Genomic DNA, 27488 nt, shown 5'->3' on the forward strand with positions numbered 1-27488 from the left:
TTAATCAAAAATCAGTAATCATAATCACCAAAATTTCTCATTTAATCATTAATCAATAATCTCAATCACACTGATTTCGCAATTTAATCATTAATCAGTAATCATAATCATAGCAAAAAAAAAATAATCAATCATTAATCATTCATCATCAAAAATTTTTCACCATATAAAATATATGATCCAATTTGAATTGGTTCAAATGCTGTTCTTCTTGATTATTTTTTCAATAATCTCCCAGACAGAGTTACCTTTTACTTTTGGAACTTCAAAAATATTTTAAACAATAATTATATTTTAATCATTTCCTGTTTTTTGTGATTGATTAATCATGATTAATCATGATTTTCAATCAATGAGCCATTTTTAATCATTAATCATAATCAATAATCACAGATACAATCAATTTTAATCATTAATCATAATCATTAATCATCCCAAAAATCAAATTAATCATTAATCATAATCAATAATCACCGAAATTTGAATTTTAATCACCAATGATTAATCATGATTAAAATATTTGTTAATCATGAACGCTCTGGATTTATGTCTTGGTTTTGGAAGCTCATTATGCTTCTTGAATAAGTAACCATCGCCCATATGAATCACACTGAAATTACGGAGTAAACGTTCAATTATAAAACAACCTGATGGTTAAAAGGCTGCAAACCAAGCCCGTGCACAAGAGAAATGTTTAGGGGGTTAAACCCCTCACATTGCCAATAATCCTGTACAACTGGGCACCCCTCCGTTTTTGCCAAAATTTGGAAAAATACCACCCTTGTTGGCTTTTTTCGTGGACGTACCTGGTGTAAACGACTGAACACAACTTGGAAGTGGCGCCGATTTACGGAAACAGAAATTATTCAAATTATCCTGATGGTATAAGACGGGATTAGAGACTGTTCATAAACCACGTAGATCAAAACTTGGCAATCTCAGACCCCCCTCCCCCCTCGTAGACTTTTGTCCATACGAAAATTTTGAAATTTGTATGGAGCGTAGACTTTGGCCAGACACCCCCCCCCTTCCCCCAAAAAGTCTACGTGGCTTATGAACGGCCCCTTACCAAGTAAAGGAGACTTCATCTAATGGAAATATCGCCTACTTGAGATACTTTTATAGAAAAAAATCGAAGGAGTCGCGGATTCCAACACGCCATGGAAAATACACTTAAGCCTCTTTTTATGCCTGTCATTTTTATGCACTTTTAATTTATGCACCTTTTTATGCCCTGCATAAAATGAGGGAAAGCTACTCAGAAGTAATATTGTGCATAAGAATATTTAATAATGACGGGAACTATTGCAACGGTGGCCAAGGTGGCCAGAGGAGAGCTCATGTACGTTACATGGGGTCCAAGTGGATCTTAAGGGGGTTTCATTTCAGGAAGTCTCAGAGCATTTTAGGCTGGTTTCAGAGGCGTTACTGAGGTGTTTTTGGGGGTTTTGGTTTAGGAGGATTTTTGAGGCTTTTCAGGATGTTTCAGACCATTTTCGGCGTGATTCAGATGCGTTACGGAAGCGGGGTGTTCGGAGCTTCTCAGGTGCGTTCCATGGGGTCCGAGGAGGTTTGATGAGGGATTTTGGAGGCATTTCAAGACGTTTGAGATGATTTTCGGCGTGATGCAGAGGCGTTATTTAAGCGTTACGAGTAGTTATTTCAGAATAATGCAGCACTGTATGGTCTCCTTTTTCAACCACGCACGAAGAAAGATTAGAATCAGTGCAAAAACAATTTTTTACTGCTTGCTCTTCGTAAATTAGGCTGGACATAATTTCCACTTCCGTTTTACAAAACACGCTCCATGCTTATTGACATACAAACTCTGCAAGAGCGGCGTGAAATCGCATTAATTTATTCGTAAACCTGAAATCTTATCAAAACTAAATGTTAATATACCTACTTGGCAATTAAGAAGTCGAAATATTTTCACAAGTAACCACCACCGAACAACCTACGCCAAATTTGGGCCTATAAATCGCATGATGGTTGCTTATAATAAACATTGCGAAACGATTGACTTTACCATGTTTAGGCAAAATTTGAAAGCATATTTCGTACCTACCATTAGAAGTAGGAACACTTAAAAAACAAAACACTACTTAATTTAATTTTTTTAAATATATTTTTCAATGTATTTCATAATTTATAATATTAAGAAATAAGAAAAAATAGGTATATGTATAATGTACTAGTCTACATTGGTTGACGAAATGAAATAAATAAGTTTTCGTGGGGTTCCGAGCTTCTCAGGTGCGCTACATGGGGTCCGAAGGGGTTTAAGGGCATTGGAGGCATTTCAGGACGTTCCAGAGCATTTTCTGTGGGATTAAGAGGCGTTACGAAAGGGTTACAGAGGAGTTTTCGGGGTGTTTGGGGCTTCTCAGGTGCGTTACATGGGTCCGAGGGGGTTTAACGGGAATTTTGGAGGCCTTGAAGACGTTTCAGAGCACTTTCGGAGGATTTAGCGAAGCCTCTCAGGTGGGTTACAAGGGGTCCCGGGGGTTTTAAGGGGGATTTTTTTGGCATTTCAGGAAGTTTCAGAGCTAACTCTGAAATACCTTAAAACGCTCCTCAAACCTCTTGCAACGCCCTTTAAAGGCTCCTGAGATCCCTTGAATTGCCCCTGAAGCCCCTTGGAACGCCTCTGAAACCCACTTAATATTATTGAAATATCCCACAATTCCCCGTAATCCCATGAAAACACCAAAAAATATTACAGTTCTCCTTTAAAAGGCTCCTCAAATCCCCCGAAACAACCCCTTAAAACGCCCCTGAAGCCCATTAGAACCCCCTTTTCGGGCTCTCTAGGAACTTTCTGGAAACCCCCTTAGCTCCACCTCAACTGCCCAGAAGCAAGACCTGTTCTCGCGAACTAGATTCTCTAATTAAAGCCCAAACTTAATTTATGCACAGAAAAAAATATTCATGTAAAATTCAGCGAGAAATCATGCACATAAAGGGAATGCTAGTGTAAGTGCATATTTACATGAGATATCATGTAAAATTACGTTACAATCGTGTAAATTTTCACTAATAGTCACGTAACCGGTTGGAGTCCATGATGGTTTACGCGATAGTTGGCGGAAATTTACACGATGGTAGTGTAATTTTACATTATTTATCATGTTAAAGTGCACTAACTCTAGCATTCCCTTTATGTGCATGATTCCTCGCTGAATTTTAATTACATATTTTTTTCTGTGTGCCTTTTTTAATTTATGCACATTTTTAATTTATGCAATCCCAACCATGTGCATAAAAAGAGGTTCCAGTGTATACTTTCAATAAAAAAAAACAATCTGATGGGTAAAAAGGTGCACAAGAGATGGGTTTAGGGGGTTAAACACCTCCCATTGCCAATAACACAGCGCAACATTTTTTTTTTGTCTCAAGAGCAAACTTATGTGTCTCTGACAGATTTTGGGCCGCTGAATCCAAATCCGGGCTTAGATTTGCTGTAGCACGTCACAATTTTGAGGTATACCTCAAATTATAGAAAAAAAAAACATAGAAGCTAACATACATGACGTTGTTGTTCCTAAACTGTCTGGTATTATAGTAACCAGGCTTGACAGAAACTCCCTCGCGAGAAAATGAGGAAGCGATTTTGGCGATTTTCTGAGGAGTGAAAATAAAACTCAGAAATCACAACGCAAATCCTCAACAGCACCGAGCGCGAGCTTGCCGCGCAGCGAGGAGTTCGTCCAACACTCATAAGTACTTGTTGTATTTCTCACGTCCACTCACACTCAAAAAGCTCTCGCGAGTTCCACTCCCATACAAAGAAAGACTCTCGAGGCGAAAATCGCACTCAAAAACCCAAAATAATCATCGGCTCTTTTTTCGTTCCCCTCTTCCTCGCTCAGTTTTATTGCCTCTCTGTTTGGGGTTCGTTCGCTCCCTCGGGACGAGGCAAAAGCAAAACACCGCTCTAGAGCATGTTGCAAAACTCTTTTGATTTCGAGGAGGATTATCAAGCCTGCATATTTCAGCTAAAACTTCATTTTATTAAACACGGTTACTAATAGTAACCGTGTTTAATAAAATGAAGTTTTAGCTGAAATATGTGATAAAATAAAAACAATTTTCAAACAGGCTAAATCCTATTTTGTATTTGATGTTTATCATATTTTTTGACATATTGCTATCTAAAAAATTGTAAACAAAGTAAAAACAAACTTTTCACCGGATAATCGAGCCATTTTTGCCGAATAATCGAGCCCCCGGTTAATTGAATCCCCGGAGAATCGAGTCCGACCTGTACCAACCAATCCAAACCATTTTGCCGAAGCCTCCTACCCTCTAGGATGCATACGAAGAACACTAGAGCGTCGTATTGAAAGATAAAACTTATCTAGATCAGTTTCAGCAGATCTATATCAAAACTGAAAACAACGTCAGAATGTAGTACGAACCAATCCAAAGCACTTTGCCGAAGACTCCAACCGTCTGGTATGCATATTGAGAACACTAAAGCGTTGTATTGAAAAATAAAACTTATCTAGATTAGTGTTAGCAGCACTGGATCAAAACCGAAGGCGTCAGAATGTAGTAACAATCAATCTGAAGCTTTTTTCCGAAGACTCCAACCATGTAGGATGCATATAGAGAACATCGAGAAAAATATCTAGATCAGCAGATCTAGATCAAAATTTGAGACATTAAGCATTAACTAATTCAAAACACTGTGCCGAAGACTCCAACTCTCTGGGATGCATACCAAGAACACTAGAGCGTCGTATTGAAAGATAAAACTTGTCTAGATCAGTTTTAGCAGATCTAGGTAAAAACCAAAGACAATGAAACGTAGAACTAACAATTTCAAAGCATTTTGTCGAAGACTCCAACCCCCTAGGATGCATACCAAGAACACGGCTTAGGGACAAAACGTCGAATGCCAAAACGTCGAATGCCAAAAGGTCGAATGCCAAATCGCCGAAAGGGACAAAACTTCGAAAGGACAGAACGTCGAAAACGAGCAATCTAAGCAAATAGTGAGTTCTCTATTCTTTTAAACGATACTCATTCTTCCACTTGAAGGTATTTCAGCATCAAACGGCCTTTTCTTAATAATAAACACAATAATAATTAGCATGAATATGGACTTACGAAATTTCTACTGCGAATCGATCCCTGCGGATCGATACTGTTGAGGCTACGTAAACTCTGACGAATACTGTTCCTCCACTGCAATCTTTGTGTTTGTCAGTAGCGTGATTTGTACACCCAGCACACACTGAGAGGAATATTCGCACTGTCGTGTATAAAAAACTCACATCACGTTACGTTAAGTGTAACATTATTCATTTCCGAACTTTCCTGGCCTTTTCTCTTACTTCTTTGGGGCCCTTTCTACTGGCACCCAGTGTTGCATTTAAACTAAACGCGAGGAGTGCTTGTTCGTCAAGAGTCGCAATTGATCAGCTAAGGATGTTCAAGATAGTTGCGAACATTTTGTATAACCTCTACACTATGCCTGATTAGTAGAAATCACGTTTTGCAGTCATTTTAGGTTGTCACGACCTTGGTTAGACTTAAATTTTTCATGCAAACAAAAAATATCAGATTTTTTAAAAACGTTTCTCATTTACGCTATTCTGGAAGAAAAATGAGCATCCCTAAAGGCATGAATTTTGTATAAAACAAAAGTAGAATAGTTGGGTAAAAGATCCCTGAAAGAAAATTGATAATCGGTCCACATGCGGCTGAGAACGAGCTGCTCAAAGTAAAAGTTTCCACTTTTGTTTCTGATCATGGTATTCCGCGAAAAGTTTTTTAACGCGGTATTCGGAGTGGTAATAGTACGCTTTAAAGTAAAAGTTAACGTTATTTCTTAAATCATTAAAGTTTGTTCAACTTCGAATTTTTTTTAGGTAGTCGAAAGTACATATTTGTGGTTTGGTGAGCATCTCCGGTATCAACTCAATACCAGCAAAAAAAATATGAAAATCTCACAAAGTTGTAGTTGGGCAGTATAAAGATGGATTAGTCGGCGAGTATAGTGAACAGTGAGCGTGTAGGCGGCTAGATACGAAAGATTATTTTGCCAGGCGAACATAATTTTAAGTGAAAAGCAAAGTGTAAACGTGTGCGTGATTAGTTTTGGAAAATTATTTGTCGAAAGAGCATTATTCGATGTAAAAAGTATCTAATGATTTTTGCTGGGAGTGCATTGTTTAGTGTAAAATTGAGCGTATTTGTGACTTGTTTCAGAAAACTCATTGCCAGGAGCGTGTTTTCGAAGCTGTTTTTGGCAGTTGATCAAAATCTCATGAAACGTAGCATTCTCATTACTCTTTAACATAATATTCACCAGCGTTACTGGAAACAAAATTTGCCACACTTAATTTCACCCCCTAGTACAACCTGTCCTAACGATTTCTCATTTTTAAAATTACTTTTATTATTATGTGCTAATGTCGGAATAGCGTGTTTTAGAACGCTGACTTCCCAACTAATGGATAAGGGGGGAATAAATAAACCAAGCATAGACTAGGAGCGAGTAAGGCAGCTTTAAAATATCTAATTCGTTATTTCATGTTTGCCTATTCAGGACAAGCGCGGTGGTACACAACCAGTAGACTTCACCTGGGTGGAGGTTCAGTGAAGCGTGGGTTAGTGTTTTGACGGCAAGTGGTTTCCACCACAGAAGGATAGTTGATGCGAACTTTCTTTGGAGTGTATTGATTTTCCGTTTGAAAACAAAAACTGTTATCCCGCGGAGAGAGGCCAAACCAGACCAGATTGACAACGATGCCAATCATCATTCACGTGCACACGAGGGAGGTCAGAATAAAATACACCTTTCAACTTGCCTTTCAATGTAGTTTTTGAGCATGAATTAAGATGCCGGCATTAAAAATAAAAAGGAAACAAAGTAATAGTGCGTTTTACCCCGTATTCCCCCATAACGAGCAAACGTGCTAATTACAGTTCCACTTTCAAGGTTTCGTCCCCGCAAGCAGATGGGGGTGGGTTTTTTATTACCCCAACGTCAAAGGAAAGCGGTTTTCTGTTCGGTTTAATTACTTCCACCAAGCATAACTTTTTTATATATAAAACATTCGTCATTTAAAAATGGACAACCCGTTGTGGAACATCCCTGGAGAAATTCCCTCTGCTCCAATTCATTCGTTTGTCATCAGGTCACTGGTAGGTAGGTAATAAATTCGTTTTATCGATCGTGCAAACAGCGCGTACCGCGCGTGGAATGCCTCCGATGCACGTGTGGCTATGGTGAACTTGAATCTAATGAAATAGCTTAAATTTATTATTGTCATTCGTCAGAGTTCAAGCCGTATCTTCACCGCCAACCGCCGTGAAACGATGCGATGACAATAACGACGATGGCACTGATGACTTGGCATACGTTCCTACCTACGCGTAGGTACGGTTCGGGCGCGGAGGAGATATTGGAAAATGCGGTGATGAATGTCAGGTGATAGACAAACGAAAATCAATACAGATTTGTATGGGGGAAGAAGCCGGGCAGAGGTTATTGATAGCCATCAATCAAATGTGAGAAAGCGGTTGTCTAAAATTACCGCTTTCGGATGGTGATTCTTAAGTACATCGCACGTACATACATTTGATATTACGCATGGAAACCTTTAGGCTGTGCAAGGAAGATGATTGTACATATAGGGTAGCATTTCATGAAAGTCAAAAAAGGGGTATTTGGGCTTCATTGTGCCTTAAGACATTGATTGATAAAGAGTTAGAATGTCAAATTTAAAACACCTCGTTTGGATAAAGTATTCTGTCGATGTAGCTTATTCAATTCCTTACTCGATTAAAAATTAAAACTACAAGTAAACATTTCTTTTATGATTTCAAAAGACACGAAATTTTTGACTTATCATACAAGTTTCACATCATATGACTGAACTCCTGTATCTTTTTAATTTCAGATGTTCGACTGTAAAAACCACATACGGGTGATACAACCGATGGACAGCGGGAACCGATTGTATATCTGCGGAACCAATGCGCACAATCCGAAAGATGTGGTGATATATGTAAGTATCATTTTCAGTAATCAAATGTAGTCTATCACTGGATGTAACAAACTGAACACTTAAAACAAGTTTTGCAAAAATCTCCCCCTTTTCCTTACACTGAGGATACTGTTCGTATGTTTTCATAGTTTACATCTTATGAATCAGCAATTTTTATTTTTTTCATCGTTTCATAGTTCTTGTATGCTTTTCATACTTTGAAATGCGAAATCCATAAGATTTGTCGTATGAAAAATCTCATAGGAAGCATCGTATGAAAATCATAAGGTGTGTTATGAAACACCATTGCTAAAAAACAACAAAATTTTTATTGGCTTCTAGCCACTTCAACTTCCGAAGCGTCGATGGGCGTATAAGTAAAGCACGCGCTCGCCAACCTTGACGTCCCTGGTTCGATTCCAGGTTGCGATTTTTTTTTATTTGTGCAAAATATTTCATAAAAATATGTATGATAGTCATACGACATAGTTTCAGTTTTTATACGTTATCGGTATGATTTTCATACGTGAGTATTATGAAATTTATACAGCAACAGTATGACAATAATAGTTGGCGCTTTGAATCCGAAATCATAGTTCGTAACTATGATTTTCGCAAGAAATTCTTGTGGCAAAAAATCATAGTTGATTCGTATGATTTTCAGAGTTACAGTATCCTCAGTGTACCATTCTACCTCTTCGAATCTTGGCACCTTACCTTAAATTCATGATAACAACTTAGGCAAAAACTTATAGTATGCGCTCCACGCCTTATTGTGCCAAACTCTTCAGTAGCGAACTCCATCTTGAAGGGTTGTTTACCGGCTTTCTCGCAACTTGACCTGCCTACCGTATCAGTCCAACGTGATTCACTTTCAGGTTGTTGAGTTCGTTGTAGACTGCAGCGAACTCATGGTTCTTCCTTAGCCGCCACAACATGTTCTCTTGCACGCCGGCAAGGACCGACCTTAGAACTCGTGCTCGAACACTCCCAGTTCTTGCAAGTGCTCTTCGGAGCTTATGGTAGGCCCAACATCGACTGATGATGCACCGTCGTATTTCATGACTCATATTGTTGTCAGCTGTTAGCGCGCAACCTAGGTAAACAAATTATTCTACCACTTCGAAAGTATCTCCGTCTATCGTTACACTGTTTCACAGGCTTGCCCTGTCTCGTTCACTTCCATCTTTATGGGGAAAGAGGGGCATAACGCCCCGTCAAAGCATATGTAGTCATAAACCTCAAATGATGATTATTTTTAGGTCGTATTCTGCCTTGGAGAGCAGTTTACTCCCTTGCCTAACACACTTCAAGTTTTGGCCCCCCGGGAAACCAAAATTTCCCATTCAAAGATCCAATTTAAAAAAGTGTAACCTTTTGGGTGCCGGAAAATTGTAGAAGGCAAAACGTCCGCTGGCATTTTCCGCTTTGACTTGTAGTGAAATACCTGGAAGCTCCATCGAACTCTTCCCAGCAGCAAATGAAGGGGTAGGAGGCGCGTGGTTCTTTAATGAGTTGATTCCACATAGCCAGCGCGTAGAGTGTCCATTTCCCGGCCAATTTTCGTGTCCCGGGATTCGGGACAAAATACTTAGCTAATCCCGGGAAATCCCGGGATCCCGGGATTTTTTTTTAATTTCAATAAAACCCAGAAAATTGATTTGTTTAGCTTTTGTGCAGTTGAAATATTCATTTTTTAAGTTATGGTTATTTCTGTATCCATCACAAGCAGTATTATAAAATGTCTATACAATGTACTGCACTACTACTTGATGTACAAATGTCAATAACGAAATACATATAAAAGTATCAACGTTATGTTCGCCAAGAACAGTCTGTTTTCAACTATTTAGTAGTTAATTTATGGCAAGTAATTTTCTACCGACATCTAATAATTATCATAATCTGTATTATATCGCTACGGAAGATGTTTGTATTGTTGTTATGTATCGTAAAAATCGCACATCAATATAACTTTAGAGTACCTTTTGAACTCCTAGTTTCCGAATATTTCAATACAAAAGGTTGGACTCTTTTTGCAATTGCGGTTTTCCATAATTTTAAAACTTTTGTACTTGTTATTGAGATTCATTAATTCTCTTCTGAAAAATTCAAATTATTTACATAATATAGTAAAAGTTTGTTCTCAGATTTCCAAAATTACAATGTAATATGGTATGTGGGCTATGCCCAGTTTGTTCTTGCTGCTACTGAATAAACCAATAAATAGAAAAATATGAATGAAATGCATAACATGATACCAAGTTTATCACGAATGATTGATTTTTTTTTTTTTTTTCAAGTATGACCGGCGCAGTATCATAACGTCCGAGGCCATAAAGTCCCAGGAATTTATGGCGCATTTTTTCGGGGCATAACGTCCGAACTTGCAGATACGCCACGAAGTCCAAGGAAAGAAGGCACATAGGATATTATGACGCATCCTAACTTTTGGACGCTATTTCGCCAAAAAACGCGACTTAATGTCCGGGACTGTATGACCTCGGACGTTGTGATCCGGCCCCAGTATGACCTAGTGTCCAAAGCCCGATGGTGGTGTGTGAGAAAACCGCTCATATTTCGAAAGTGAAAATGGCCAGATAAAGTTTTTGCCTTGATATTTGGCAGTTTTATCTACAAATTGTCTTCATCCCGGGATTCCCGGGATTGTCGGGATTTCTGAAATGATATCCCGGGATTCGGGAAATCCCGAAATCACTCAAATCCCGGGAATTCTTGTCCCGGGATGTCCCGGGAAGGACACTCTACCAGCGCGCAAATTCTTAAATTCTGTGCACTTCTTTCAACAATATAAGCCGTTCTTGGGCTCAACCTGCACAGTTTTGGTTCTAGTTTGCTAGCATCTAACGAAAACCTCGCGTGAAGGCTTTTTGCCCCCCGGGGGGCGTTATGCCCGCAGTTCCCCTAAGCACGAACTACGTTGTAGTTGTTAACGTATTTACCACCAATACTACCACTATACCCATATAATTTGTTTATGGTCAATTAGTCTTGCAGATGTTTTGAGAACCGTCATGAAACCTTACTTACATACATTAAATTTTATTTGCTATGCTGATGTTGCTCAATATCACATTTACGATAAGCCACAATACTGCTGCTCTCCATCCTCGGTCACGCCGAATGTTCGCCAAGTCGCGCTCCACCTGGTCCGCCCATCGTGTTTCTGCGCTTCACACTTTTTTGTGCCAACCGGATCAGTCACGCACATCAACTTTACAGGGTTGTTATGAGGCATTCTTGCAATATGACCTGCCTACCGTATCCTTCCAGCTGTGGCCACCATCTGGATGCTAGGTTCGCCGTAAATGCAGCGAGCTCGTAGTTCATCATTCACCGCCGAAGACCTTCCTTAGCACGCGTTAATTAAAAACTCCGAGTGCTTGCAGGCCCTCCTCGAGCGTGATCCATGTCTCGTGTCCGTAGAGGACCACCGGTCTTATTTGTGTTTTGTATATGGTGCACTTGGTGCCAGGGTGAATCTTTTTAGACCGCAGCTTCTTCTGGAGCCCGTAGTAGGCACGCGCACGACTTCCACTAATGATGCGCCTTCGTATTTTACGGTTAGCATTATTGTCAGCCGTCAGTAAGGATTTGAGGTAGACGAATTCCTTCACCACCTCTGACCCGGTCATGCTCGTCCGTCTGCCAGCATGTATGTGCTTTGTTTACCGCCAATAGTCCGATCTTTGCTGCTTCGTGTTTCAGGCGGGTGTGTAGTTCTGACACTATTCCAAATGTTCTGGCGAAAATGTCAAAGTCGTCCGCAAAGCACACACATTGACCGGATTTAATGAATATCATACTCCGGCTGTTGAGCCCGGCTCGTAGCATTACACCATCCAGAGCGATGATTGAAGAGTAGGCATAAGAGTCCGTCACCTTGTCGCAGCCTCCGGAGAAATTCGAATGAACTGGATAGTTCACCCGAAACCTAGCCCGAAACCCTTACGCAGTTTTGCATACCGTCCATTGCATTCAGCTTCCCAGGAAAACCGTTTTCGTCCAAGATTTTCCATAGCTCTGTGCGGTCGATACTGTCGCAAGCCGATTTGAAGTCGATGAACAAGTGATGCGTTGGGACTTGGTATTTACGGAATATCTGGAGGATTCGTTGTACGGTGAAGATCTGGTCCGTTGTCGACCAGCCGTCGATGAAACCGGCTTGGTTACTTCCCGCGAAATCATTTGTTTTAGGTGACAGACGACGGAAGATGATCTGGGTAGAACTTTGTAGGCAGCATTCAAAATAGTAATCGCTCTGAAACTCTCATACTCCAAATTGTCACGCTGCTTGTGAATCTGGCAGATTATCTCTTCCTTCCACTCCTGCGGTAGCTGTTCGGTTTCCCAGATCCAGTGTATCAACCGGTGCAGACAGGTGGCCAACTTTTCTGGGACTATCTTGATAAGTTCAGCTGCGATACCTTCCTTACCAGCTGTTTTGTTGATTCTGAGCTGGTGAATGTCATCCTTAACTTCTCTCAGCGTGGCGTGGGAGTTGGCTCATTTTCGCCCTCTGATGCATTGACGTAGTCGTTCCTCCGTTGTCGTGGTCTCCAGTGCCTACATTCTCCTCGCCATTAAAATGCTTGTCGAAGGTGCTTCAACCTTTTGATCACATCACGTTCGTCCGTCAAGAGGCCTCCGTCCTTATTTCTACATAGTTCAACTCGTAGCACGAAGCCGTTGTGGGATGCGATGCTTCTCGTAGAACTTCCGTGTTTCATGGGAACGGCAGCTCCATTTCCTCGCTCTCCGCTTCTTCCAGGCGGCGATTTTTCCTCCTAAAAAAGGCGGGTCTGATGTTTCCGCTTCTGTGTGAAACGTGCCACGTTCTGTCAGGTCTCTTGCTGCAGCATTACCACCCGTGCTACGTTCTTCTCCTCTAAAATCGCTCTGCACTCCTCGTCGAACCACTCGTTTCGTCGATTCCTTTCCACGTACCCGATGGTGCTCTCGGCTGCGTCGTTGATGGCTGCTTTTACCGTTTTCTAGGAGTCCTCTAGAGGGAAGTTTGCCCAAAGGTGGCTCACTCCGAAGAAAATAACCCCGTACCAACTTTAACATGTTACAAAAGTTCAGCTTTTTGGACGCAGTGTTCTAATTTCCCCAACAGGGGAGGAAAAAAACTTTTACTGGGTAACTATACATTGTGAAAGTAGTTCCAGTGCGCCTCAAATGAGGATTTTTTTAAATTTTGATTTATTTTCGGGCAAAGAGTTTGACATAGTTTACATGATTTATCGGGATTGTCATTAAAATTCTGGAATTATCAGAACTCATCATCGTTACCACAATCTCGAAAATGACAAACCCAACGTAGGAAAATTTCCAAAAACAACTGCGTTCTTTTCCCTACTAAATATTGTGGACTGAAATAGAAAATATGGCATTCATTAGTAGTAAACTTTTCCGTCTGCGGATAACTTGCTTCACTAGCCGGTTCCAGCAGTTTTAGAAACACATCCGACAGCTGGATGTTTTCGGTAGTTTGCGTATAGTTTATCATTTTCGAGCACGGCGAAAATATCATCTGCAACAAAATTATCGTTATACTTGAACTACATCCACGATAACATTCTCAGTTTCCGGAACGGTCTCGCTATCCTCCCCTGATCTTGCCCTTATATGTACTCAATTCACATTTCACAACCATATCATCATCACACGATGAGCCATGCGCTTGCTTGCATCATTGCCATCATAGTCACACATGCATGCATGGCAGCATAAATGGGTACAATATGACGTGTGCGATACCCCTTGTCGCTGTGCTGTGCTACCTATATGTAGACGCAAACCTGACAGAGATTTCCAGATTACGAAGAATGCGCTCATTCGTCAACGCTTTTCAATGTTCATAAAAGCTGCAGCAGTTCATCATCTGGTGACAGGCGGTGGCGGCAGTAGCAGCAGCAACCAGCAGTAGCAGAATGGAGCACCGAGTGATTATAATTTATTCCAACTTTTCACTTTGCTCCGGATAGATTTTCATCGTTAACTTTTCCTCGGTGTCGGGCGACAGCTTGGTTCAAGCGTCCATATAACCTATATGTTTAATATGGTATGGTTGCTTAAAACATTTGATTTCAGGCCAAACATTTCAATAGGTCCTATCTGCATTTGAGAGGCTCTCTTTGTTCACTTTCTCTTTCAATTATTGCAATGTAATGGTACACTTTTCAACCACTTTTGCAGTACAAATCAAAAGACGATTGTTTTGACCATCGTTCAATGCAAGGAGACAATCATAGTACAAATAAACAGCTGAGATATTAACGAAAGAGAGGGAAACCAAAGAGAGCCTCTCTTCTGCAGATAGGACCTTTAGACATGTTTGGCCTGATTTGTCTTCCTCAATTTTTAAGGAGAAGCATCAAAGAATAAAAATATGGCTACCACAATGGCAGACTTGGACTCCCACTCACGTTTTCAAGAGCACCAATCTTAAAAATTCATAAACAGATAAGCTAGATTTGGAAAGCTGACTCTTTTTGCAAGTGAGCAATGCCAGGATAAACAAGTGCGCTCTTGGTTCAATGCTTCGTTTGTTATATCTGTGCCTATAAAGTGTGTATGCGAAATTGCAATGGGATTTTTCGATGTTTCACCTTAATGTTATGGTAAATTGTAAATAATCTCGGTTCAATTACAGTCTATTCTGTTATGATGTTTCTTTGTACATTTTTTAAACCTCCTTGAACATTGCTGTTCAATTCTTTTCCGTTATACAGTATTATTTCAGTTATGTTCTGAAATGAAGAAAAAAGTAGATCAGGCAAGTGGAGCGGACCTGGTGTAATGGTAAGAACACAAGACTATCACGCCGAGGACCTGGGATCGAATCCCACTCTCGACATACTCATATGTGAGTTCTTCATTCCGAAGGGAAATTAAGCGTGGGTGCCGAGATGAACTAGCCAAGGGTTAAAAATCTCGTTAATATCTACTGACAAAAAAAAAATGGATCAGGCAAATTAACAAGCAACAAACTCAAATTTTAAGTCAGAATTACTTGAAAGTGTGTTCTTGTTTCCATTTTCCATTTTGATTGACGTAAAATTCCTTTGCCATCCAGCTTGGGGTGGCGGCATTCGTGTTGGTATGTGCGTAACTGCCACCATGTGACGTACCGGAATGTCCTTTGAAACAAAATATTTTCCGAAATGTATGCTTCAAACTGGTGTCGTCGGTTGTGTGTTGCGTGGCTCGGGTTGGTCCAGCAGCCAGACAAACATCCTCCCCCGCTGCCCGAGCGGCTGGAACCAACCGAACCCAGTGCGGGAGGAATGGAGTTTGCTGTCTCATTGTCACCCACATGGCTTATTGTCCCTAAAAGTTTTCCCGGTTCATTGTGTTTGGAAGGGACTGCGTGAAAAATGTCCACATCCCGAGCAGAGCACCAACCCCCGGTTTGGCATGTCGTCGGTAAGTTGGTTTTGCGTGATGAACATGTTAGTTCGGTCAGGAGGAGCACCGGCACACAGATCAGATGGAAATAAAAAATGAAACAATGACTGTCAGATGAACAACCGAAACGAGAGTCAAATAGAAAAAGTTGAACTTTTTGGTTTCGTTGGTGAGGATAAAAGAGTCACTATTTTATAACATTTGAAGGTTGCAATACAGATGGCATCGAATTCAAAACTTAAAACACTTTAGACTGGGTAATCTGGTACATGGAATAATTGCTAGTTCAATTTGATTCGATCAGATCAAGGTTTTTCGGATTCCATTTAAGATCCAAAATAATTTGATTATAGCTACGTTCAACCTTAACATAACCACGGGATAAGCACACACTCCACAGAGGGTTAGTTGTCAAACAAGAATAGGATAGTCTACCATACTGCAGCACCATACTTAAAGCTCCACAAACCACCACTAGAGGGAAAGCATGAACCTGTCGGTAGCCTCCTTTCTCGTTACTGAGTAGTATGTCGCCTTTAAGTCAATAAACAGATCATTAAAGCCTGTATCCGCAATAATCGGGACACAGAAGTACGTCAGTAGCTCTGTAATGAATCGGTAAAATTGGCCAAATAATTGACTGAGAACTCTTTGGTGTATGTTTATTATTTGTGCCAAATTTCATAAAAATCGACGCAATACTTTTGACTGTGGATGAAAAACAAACAGACGTGGTTTTAAGCATTTTGTACAATCATGATCAATTTTCATTCGCATACTAGATGGTTCTTTTACGCTACAGTTCGAAGTTCTGTGATGATAATTATGAAATTTCGTTAGCAGTTATGATACTTATAGAGACACTTTCTTGCAAAATTTCATCAACTTTGATCGGTTGGTTTGAAAGCTACTGGTGTTGATAGGGGTGAGTGTTAGTGAAATTTTTTCGTGTTTTTCATGTGCGATGTTTGCCTATTCATATCTTTTGAATTTCTCTGCCAATTTTCATGAAATTTTCACAGAAGCTAGTTGATTATATGTATATAATGCCTGCAAAATTTGATGATTATTGGTATAGTACTTTCAATAGTACAATCGAAACAATAAAGGGTGCTGAATAGTTGCTGTCTAAGAGGCTAGAATCACGTTCAGTCCCAATACATTTTTCGACTATAAAATTATTGATAGTGCATCGATTTTTTTGAAATTTTGCCTAAACAACAAATGTAGATTGAGAAGTTTGTGTTCAAAATTTCAGCCATTTCCTTTGCCAAATTCAAAAGTTACAGCGCTGAAGGGCAAAACTAGGTGCTGTACAAAATTTAATGGCGCACATTCTACTCCTTTATTGGTGCAACAAAAAGTACTGCACCGATTCACATGAAATTTTGTAGGTAAACTGAACACATCTTAAGATGTTATTAGACAAAATTTGAGTAATTTTAATGTATCTATTGCAGAGTTACAGCTGTATTTCTGTGTCCCGATTATTGCGGATACAGGCTTTAGATGATGAGGCTTAAATTGAACTAGTTCTTTTGAGCCGTTCTTCCGTTCAGTAGTTTTATGGTTATTTTGTGAACAGAAGTTCGATGTTGGTACGTTTTTTTTGTTATATACGTGACCGAATAAACAAGTTTATGTTTGTACTATATTTTGCGAGAATGTTGGTTAGATCATTTACAACATTCGTTTTCTCAGAACCTTCATTCATTTAAAAAGCTGAATGAACAGTTCTACGAAACTTTAAGCTATCTCGTTTTGTTTAGAGAACGATGAACTACCATTCTTTTCAAACAAGCGACAGTTCAATCATTCCCTCCTGGGAACTAGTTCTTCGGAACAATTCGCGAACGGTTCGCCCATCTCTAAGAGTTGGTACAGCTGCTCACTACCGTGCTTGAGAAATTCGATTCGGTGTTCGTCCTTCTCAGCAGCCATGTATGTAAAACCCATGGGGTGGGACACTGGATCTCGTATTACAAATATTACAGATATTAATGCTGATATTAAAAATATTATCAAGTGCTCATTGATATATAGTCGTTGTTTGTAGTTGTCAAAACATCACATTGGAACTAGAAGAAACCACATATTTGGATACTTTAACCGGTCGAAGTACCGCATACAGCAAGATTCTATTTTTATGATTTCCGTGAGTCCATTTTTGCTGCTCGCAGTGATTTTTTTATGTGCCAGATCTTGTACATCATATTCAATGAGCGTTGGATCTACGATTAATGACCATGAAATAGGATGTGCATTGCTCATTACGTGCTACGGCAAAATTCCGTCCACTGCACAATGGGACCCAAAACACTATTCAATTCAGTTTCAGGGAGTTATGGTCGACGACCGCTTTGGTGGTTTATTGGCAAAGGCCCCTAGGATCCTAACTCTGGCCGGTATAAATCCTAGTTCCCACAAAAAATACTAGCAAACATTGATAAAAAAGCTACCAGCCAAAGTAATTAGTACTCTGGATGATGTCACATGTGGATTTAGCTGTTGTGCTCCATCTATTGTCCGAAACTGCTCTGATAGTTCACATTAGGGCATATTTTGAAAGCGTTTCACAATGACCATTTTTTTGGCAAAATGAAACAAATTAAATTGTAGTGAAATTGTGAAGATTTATTTCAGGTATAGCATCAAACATGAAAACTTATTTCAGGTAGCATGTTCACGAAGATCACCCTGGCCTGTTGGCATTGGTCAGCATGGGTCACTTCTAATCCCTTAAAGAATCACATCGTGTTAGTGATTCGGGCTGATTCTGGCACTCTGGCTGATCGATGTGAAATCATCGGCCAACGCCACCAATCGATTGGGTAGGGGTTTTCAGGCGGAACACTGTGAGCCGCATGGGTATGCTCCCAGGAAAAGTTTAGCCTAAAATTGAAACATTACATTTGCTATAAGTTCATTTATAAAGATGAAAATGAAAACTAACCGTAATGAACTGCAGAATTCCATATATTTACCTTCATACGTCAGTAGTCGGTGTGTATAAAAAAAATCACAGCCAGCTTGATGTGCATCATCGACATTACTGAACTAATATAATATTAATCGATATTAATGGAGTATTACTGCCCATATTAATGAGTGTCCCACCCCATGGTAAAACCTTTACATATCACCATGTTCAGTAGGGTTCGTGATTTTGATAAGCAGTAAGGAGAAAATTTCTTGAATGTCATTTGCTGCTGTCGTACGAAAGTTTAAAATACATTTTTTTAAACAGATTGTCTAAAAAGATTTTTGAATTCAGCAAGAATAACTCCAACGTTTACTCCAGGAATTCCTTTAGAAAGTATTCCTTCCCACGTTTAAGAATGTTCTCCATGATTGCCTTGCGGTACATAACCAGACATTATTTAAGGACTTTGTTCTGGATCTGGTAATTTTTTTTTATTTTGCGGAAAGAAGACTCTTGCACGAATTCCTAGAAATATTTCAGCAAAAAATCCTGCTGAGATTCCTCTAGGTATCCCTGTATGCCGGTTCATGTATTACTTTGTGAATTTCTCCCATAATTAACCTAGTGATTTATTCAGGAGTTTCTCAGCATATTTCTCAAAAAAAAATCTTCTGGAAATAAGTTTACAAAACAAAATCCATGAATGAACTACCGCGGAAAATTCCTAAAAAAAAATCCAAGCTCAATAATGGAGTTTCTGGAGATATTTCTGAAGGAATTCCTGAAGATATTTCAGAGCGAATCCAGGAGAGATTCTTTTGAAGAAATCTTCAGTCCAATTTGTGTCAAAATTCCTGAAGGAATCATTGAAAGGTGGAAATCCGAATAAATCATAGAAAAATCCCAAGAGGTATTTCTAAAAACAAAATCCTGGAGAAATACCTGGAAAACTCATTTGGAAGTTCTTAGAAAATAATTGACAGTTTTTCAGTAGAACTTCTAGAGAAATCCCTTGATAAAATTAATGAAAGATTTTCTGAAAGAATTCTGTGAATACATTCTGGTATCGTATATGGAAAAACTTCCATATTAATTTATGTTGATATTTTTACATAAATATTAAGAGAAATTTCTAAAAGAATTTTTGAAATAAAAACTTTGACTAAATATTTGCCTAGAAATTTGTACATACAATTCCTCATAAATTCGGGAAGGCCCAATGGAGGTCATCTGTTAGGAATTTTTGAAAAAAAAACTTTGAGAAACTCCTGAAAGAATCTCCGTACGAACTTATGCAGAAAGCTCTGGAGGAACTACGGCAGGAATCACTGAAAATAATAATGCAAGAACCACTGGAGCAGTTCATACATGGTTTTCTGGTCATTTTCCTGAATAACTTCCTGGGACATTCCTGTGAGGATTTTCAATGACATCCTTTGATAAATTCCAAGAGAAATCTCTGGCGGAGTTCGTGAAGAATTACCAGTTTGAATTCCTGATAAAAATACCGAAGAGACATTCTTCATAAATCGCTGGAATAATTTCCGAAAGAACCATTGAAACAATGTCTGGAAGAATTCGTGGAAAAAAAAATTGAAGCAATCATTGAACACATTTATGAAGGACTCCCTCGAGGATTTCCTAAGGGAATCTTTAGAAGAATTTCTGGGGTAATTCCTGACGAAGTTTCAAAAAGAATTCATGGAAACCGTCGTTCTAAACAAAATTTGCAAAGAAATTATTTAAGGGTCTATCCGGAGGAAGACGTGATGATTTTAGTGAAGAATTTCTTGAAGAACTTTCGGAGAAACCGTTGCTGATATTTCCAATATAAAACCTTGGAAGATTTTAAATACGAATAAACTTCCAGAATCAGCAATTCTGGGAATAATTCGTAGAAGATTGTAAAAATTTATCCTTGGAGAAATTTATGGAAGAACCTCTGAAGAAAATAGTTTTTCGATAAATTTATGAAGGAAGCTTTGGTGAAATTGATTCTTGCATCACTTTAGGGCGATCTCTAGGATTACCTGGAAGAATTACTGAGAGAATGTTTGGAGGAATCTTAAAATACTCAAAGAAACATCTGAAGAAATTCGGAGCACTTAATTTTCTAAAGAATTCAGCTGGACAAATTTCCCAAGGAATCAGGGTATGATTTCCTAAAAGCATCCATGTAAAATATCTTAAAGGAATTCGTGGGGAAATTTCTCTCTAAAAAAATCTAAAACGAAAAGGAATTCTTTTCCAGATTTTTTTAAAGAAAACTCTGGAGGAACTTCTGAAGAAAATGAAGAAAGAATTTTTCCATGGAAGATTTTTCAAAATAATCGCTTGAATTTTTTTAATGAATCCGTGTAGATTTTCAGAGAGGATTTCATGGAGGAATTAATTTTAAAGGAGTCTATGAAGCAAGTCGAATGGAATTCATGGAAGGTTTTATAATGGAGTATTCAGATATTTTTTGGAGAAATCTGTATGGGAATTACAACTATTTTTTTGCCTTTCTCGTACACTAAGTGTACTGGAAAGGCTATATGTTCACTACAAAAATGACTTTTTGAGAATGCCCGGAGAGTCGAGTCACATATACCAATCGACTCAGCTCGACGAATCGAGGTGATGTCTGTGTGTATGTATGTGTGTGTGTATGTGTGTGTGTATGTGTGTGTGTATGTGTACAAAAAAACTCACATCACTTTTTGGCAGTAAACCTCAACCGATTTTAATGACCGATGGTTCATTCGACGCGGAATCTGGTCCCATTTTTTCCTATTGAAAATGGTTCGGATCGGTCCAGCCGTTCCGGAGTTATGGCCATTTAGGTGTTCCGGACCAGTACCCTTGGAAGGGGCCATACATAAAAATGTAACAAACACATACATGCGACACATCAAACTGCGACATTTTGGATAACCTGATGAACAGTCAGCAAGAAAACAGTCTCAGACCATATCTGAACCGGTAGTGTTCCGGAACCGGTTCCGGGAGTCCCACCGGAAGTGGCCAAATATATAAATGAACCAAATCCATGCATGCGACATATCAAACTGCGGCATTTTGGATAACCTGATGAACAATCAGCAAGAAAACAGTCTCAGACCATATCTGAACCGGTAGTGTTCCGGAACCGGTTCCGGGAGTTCCTCCGGAAGTGGCCAAATATAAAAATGAACCAAATCCATGCATGCGATACATCAAATTGCGGCATTTTGGATAACCTGATGAACAGTCAGCAAGAAAACAGTCTCAGACCATATCTGAACCGGTATTGTTCCGGAACCGGTTCCAGGAGTCCCGCCGGAAGTGGCCAAATATAGAAGTGAACCAAATTCATGCATGCAACACATCAAAATCCGTCATTTTGTATAACCTGATTAACAGTCAGCAAGAAACAGTCTCAGACCATATATGGACCGGTAGTGTTCCGGAACCGGTTCCGGGAGTCCCGCAGGAAGTGGCCAAATATAAAAATGAACCAAATCCATGCATGCGATATATCAAAGCGCGACGTTTTTGATAACCCAATGAAAGGTTGGCATAAAAAAAGACTCAGACCATATCTGAACCGGCAGTGTATCGGAACCGGTTCCGGATGTCCCGCTGGATGTGGTCATATATAAAAGTGATCCAAACCCATGCATGCGGCACATCAAACTACGGCATTTTCGATAACCTGATGAGCAGTTAGCAAGAAAACTGTCTCAGACCATATATGAACCGGTAGTGTTTCAGAACCGGTTCCGGGTGTTCCGCCGGAAGTGGCCGTATATAAAAGTTGACAAAACTCTTGCATGCGGCAAATCAAATCACGGCTTTTTCGACAACTTGATGACCGGTTATTGAGGAAGTAGGCTAAGACCACATTATGGACTGTCAGTAGTGCCGAAACTAGTTCCCTCCGAAAGAGGCTAAATATAAAATTGATCCAAACCCATGGCTTTTTTGATAACCTAATAAACTTTAGCAAGCAAATAGGCTCAGACTATTTAAGAGACTATCGGTAGTGTTTCGCAACCGGTTCCGGGCCGGAAGTGACACCAAACCCATGCATTCATTTCATTTATTTAGTTAACATCAAATTCATGATAATACTGAATCAACAATTTGCCGCCATAATACTCGATTTGCAGCTGCAGCTCTCCAACGTCGGTCACGCCCAACACTCGCCAGATCACGCTCCACCTGGTCCGCCCATCGTGCTCTCTGCGCTCCACGCCTTCTTGTACCAACCGGATGGTTAGCAAACACCAACTTTGCAGGGTTGTTGTCCGGCATGCTTGCAACATGCCCTGCCCACCGTATCCTTCCGGCTTTGGCTACCAAACCCATGCATGCGATACCTCAAATCACGGCTTTTCAGGTAACATGATGAACAGTTGCAAGAAAATAGACGCAAGCCCTATCAGTGTGTTACGGAACTGATTACGGGTGTCCCGCCAGAAAAGATCAAATGTAAAAGAGAACCAATACATGCGACATATCGATGACTTATTCAGTAACAAGATAAACGGTTAACCAACAAATAATCTCAGACCATATTTGGGAGAACCGGTAGTGTTCCAGAACTGGTGACAAGACAAGTAACGTGTCGGAATTGGTAAAATATAGAAAGGAACTAAACCATAGAGGCGTTTTTGATAATCTGATGAACGGTCAACAAGAAAATAGTCTCAGGCCACAGTAGTTCGGAATCGGTTGCGGGTGTGATTTGATAGAAATGAACCAAAACCATGCAAGCGATACATAAAATCGCGGCATTTTCAAAAATTTGCCGAACGGTTAGCAAGAAAATAGCCTCAAATCACATTAATTTCCGGCTTTTCAGGTCACGTGATGAACAGTTGACAAAAACATAGTCTAAGACCATATTTGAGACAACCGGAATCAGTTCCAGGTGTCCCGCCGGAAGTAGTCAAACGTAAAATTTAACCAAACCCATGCAAGCTGCACATCAAATAGCGGAGTTATAAAGGTTAACAAAATAAATGTCAAAGCGATAAATCAAATTGTGGCTTTTTTGATAGCATGTAAACGTTGGGTAAGATTATAATTGAAGAAATGATCAAAGTCTTCATATATGCGAGAGAACGAAATCGTGACCAAAGCGATCTCTTCAAATCACACCATTTCAGATTCCTGCGGTGTAAATGTATAGTAGGATGGATCAACGTTTTATATAAAAATATAATTTAATCGCATCAACCTTATACAGTTTTTCAATCTCCAATCTCCTTATGCTTCTAAAATTACTGCTCACAATTTAGGTGCGGCTGGTTGAGCCTTCTCATTGCGATTGAAATTTGAATGGAAAATCTACATTTTCTGCATTTTCCTCGTAGGAAGGTCAAATTTTACATGAATCGTGTTATCAATGATAATAAAATATAGCTTAAAGTGTGCTAAAATAAACATTGGCGAAGATCACAAAGTGATCTGTGATTGTGAATAAAGTTAACCTTCTTCAAGCATTAGCTGACGCTCACCCCGCTGCCGTAGTGGATGGAATGGGGTCACAATGACCCCAATACACGACTAGGGTTAAGGTGGTCAAGCAGTCGACTGAGAGGTCTGATCTTTTTCTGCTCTGTTTTGTTGTTGAACTTATTATCGGAATATGTATCATCAATAAGTTTCGAAAATCGATGATGGCTTTGTTAAAATTGTTGCTAGTGTAAAGTGTATTCAGGATTCAGGAACATTTTGGCTAACGTCGAAGAAAAGTTTATCAGTACATATTCGACGAGAAAGGCACTATCACCACTAGGTGAATTAATCTGGGTTTTTGTTTTGAAAAGCGCAGAAATTGTGAAACTCACAAAGGTAACATTTTCTTTACATATTAGTCAAAAAAAAACTTAAAATCACATCACAGAAGCGATTTTGTGATATTCTGAATATAATAACGAGTGCGGAATAAAAATCACTTGGTTTAAGGCTTTACGGGACGTCATCAAAATCATCAATCATTGCTCTCTAACTTTGAAGAGTTCTACTGCACGAAATGGGCTAGAAAATGAATCGTTCGTACATGTGATAAACAATCGACAAAGTTTTCAGTTAGACCAGTTCATAGAAACTGGAGATGTGCATCGTCAAAGTTTTCAGGGTAATGATGATGAAAGAGACGGAAGATAGCAAAATTAACACGGCATCCCGTATCACCTTATAAAATATTGTTCTTCTAAATAAATTTAAAAAAATAAATACAAAGAAAACTTATCAAACTTTATCGCATTTTTTAGCCTTGTTCTTAGCACTATTTTGACCATTGAGGATCATCAAACCATTAGTTTTATTAGAATTTGGTATTTTTTCGTCAAACATATGTCATATTTTGTCAAATATGTCATGTTTTTGAGCCCCCCCACATTTTTTGAGAACTTGAGCCTTGAGATACAGCCTTCAATTTTGACATGATCTTTTTTTTTTAGCGAAAAACATCATTTTCTAATGTAGATCTTAGCATTTCCAATTTAGGCAAATAAAGGACGGCCTGATGAACTGCCGTACTTCGCACAATTTTTTAAGGATACCAGTTTGAGTTAAATTAATACGATAATTATAACACTTACACTACCCGTTATAAGTATAGACTAACAAAAAGTATTGTAACAATATAGAATCACCCTGATTCACCTCGATATCCCCAAAACCAGAACACCTACAAAAATGCCGCCTTCAGTAAAGTTGTTGCTTTTGGGCTTTTGAATAACTTTGCTGAAGACAGTATCTATGTAAGGTTTTGAAGTAATCGAGGTAACTTGAAAATAGGCCTTTTTCTAGGCTTTTTCAGTCTTAACAAAATTCAAATACTGTTATTTAATGTTGTCCGACGTTGCGGTCACATTTGAAATCATCCCATTTGAAACCCTTCCGAAATTTTACCGCTCTGGAATTTGACACTTCGCGCTTGATCGATCACCATTGCTTTTTACGATCAAGCGCGAGGTGTCAAATTCCAGAGCGGTAAAATCCCGGAAGGGGTTTTCCACAGTTACCGAGTCCCAAACGTTAACTGCTGTGAGGGAAAATTCATACCGCTGGACAACCTTTGTTAGACAAAACATGCTGGACGAAGAATCTGTAATAATTGAGTTCCTGAGGATGGTCCCAAATGTGACCGAAACGTCAGACAAGATTAAATAACAGTGTTTAGTATGTAGCAGGATTGCCATGGAAATTGAATGGCAAGAATAATATAAGATAAAAGAAGGGCAAGAGTTCAGAGCAGTTTTTAATCGAGTTACTGTTGAAATGAGTTTAAATTGATAAACCTTTTAAGCTTTAGGTTATCCATAAAATAATGGCTTTGAATCTGCTCAAAGTAATTCAGCTTATCCAACCATCGGCCCTACCCTACGCAATAGTATTGTTGCATTGATTGAATTCGTGGAATTTTATGGCATTTTGCGGAATTCCATTCCAAAGCATCATTAGAAGAATAACCCATAGTATACCACATACCCTTCCTGACAGTTGCACCCATTGTGGTGCCCTGCTGCTCCATTAGTTTATCAATAACCATCCGAATCACATCCAATTGCATTCTCCATTTAGCAGCAGCAACTGTATTTCTCTATGATCAATCCATTCAAATACAATCATCCCACATAGTGTTCGAGCACTGCGCAGAATAAAAAACCTCTCCAAATCCAGTGAATAGACCCAATGCCCAACGACGACAACAACGGTCAATCCGTGAAAGAACTCGATAATAAAAATTTCAAACTTTGCTTATTTACTTTTTTCCACAGTCCAACCTCACCCATCTATCACGGTCGGAATTCGTGCCCGGAATCGGGCTGGGCATCGCCAAGTGTCCGTACGACCCGCTGGACAACTCTACGGCCATCTACGTGCACCAGGGCAATCCCGGAGATTTACCCGCACTGGTAAGTGAATTATGTCGGTTGGACTGCGATGGCTATGGGTCGTCCGGTCCGGATGAATTTCCGTCTGCCGCCGGGAGCTGAGCGGGGCGGGGGAGGGTGCACACGTCCATTAGTGCTATTGAATTGATAGCCGCGGTTCATGACGAAAGTTGCAAACAAAAACGGAGGAAAAATTCCGCAACAACGAAATCCGCGGCTCGTGGCAATAAATCGCCGCCGAGTGAGAATATATACGTGGTGAAAACTAAAATAAACTATTCGGAAATAAATTTTTCGAAACGTTCGTGAAAACCATCAATTGTTGGGAAGGTTTTTTCGGGAGTTTATACCGTTGTTTCACCGGAAATTGACTTCGCATAGGATGGAATTGTTTTGTGATTTGTTCTAGGACAATAGAGACGATCGATGCCCAAAAATTGCAGCTCTTTCTTTATTGATATATAACATTTTGTTTGTGTTCTGCAATGTTTAAAAATTCATCGGAGTACTGGGAATCCATTCACAGTTTACGATTGTTGAATGCAAATTCAAAGCATTTCCACAATATAAAGTTATGATCGCAGCACAAATTATGGCGCGATTGTTAGCTTCTCAGTTTACATTGCATTTTCATGCTATGTGGACTACAAACTGCTGATGGAAGATATTTACCACCTGAAGCAATAAAAAAAACTTGTTAGTGCTCCACCGACAACAGCACTTTTTATCGCTTGATTTCTACCTAATGATTCTTTTTCGATTGTAAAGATCCTTCTCATGCTAATTACGAATGTAAGATGTAGAAAGATACCAGAAACTTAAATTGTCCAACACATAAGAAAGTTGTTGAACTACGTGCCCGGCAGATGAATGAGAACGTTTCTGAATTTCTTGGAACGAAAGTTTTATAAATTACTGATTATTCCTTATACCAATTCCACGGTTTTCAACAAATTATTTGCTCGTTTGTTGTTATTCGAGCAAACAATGTTTATTGAATATCGTTTAATAAGGCCGATGCAAATATTTAATTTGTTTTATGTCACCCCCCCCTTCAAAAATCCCGAAATATTGAAGGGGCGAAAAAAAAACATGGCGTCCCATGACTCCATTTTCAATAGAAAAAATGTTTACAAGCAACTATTTTTCAATAGTTGAAAAATATTTTTTCAATAGTTGGTAAAATTTGTAATTTTTCAATAGTTTTTTTTCGTTTGTTCTTTATTTATTTTTGTCCCCCCCCTCGTAACCGAT

General features: G+C 39.3%; 1 protein-coding gene across 2 annotated transcripts in view; it reads left to right on the top strand.

The window, feature by feature from the left end:
* The window catches only part of LOC115253623 (semaphorin-2A), a 453840-nt gene that overhangs the window by 379833 nt on the left and 46519 nt on the right, over positions 1 to 27488 (top strand). For both annotated transcript variants that reach the window (XM_062852947.1, XM_062852946.1), the window contains exons 6-7: positions 7917 to 8024; positions 26118 to 26255. In XM_062852947.1, the coding sequence (XP_062708931.1) occupies positions 7917 to 8024; positions 26118 to 26255 (246 nt within the window). The remainder of the gene's footprint in view (positions 1 to 7916; positions 8025 to 26117; positions 26256 to 27488) is intronic.

Source organism: Aedes albopictus, chromosome 2 (genome assembly GCF_035046485.1).
Source record: "Aedes albopictus strain Foshan chromosome 2, AalbF5, whole genome shotgun sequence".
Classification (NCBI taxonomy): Eukaryota; Metazoa; Arthropoda; class Insecta; order Diptera; family Culicidae; genus Aedes; species Aedes albopictus.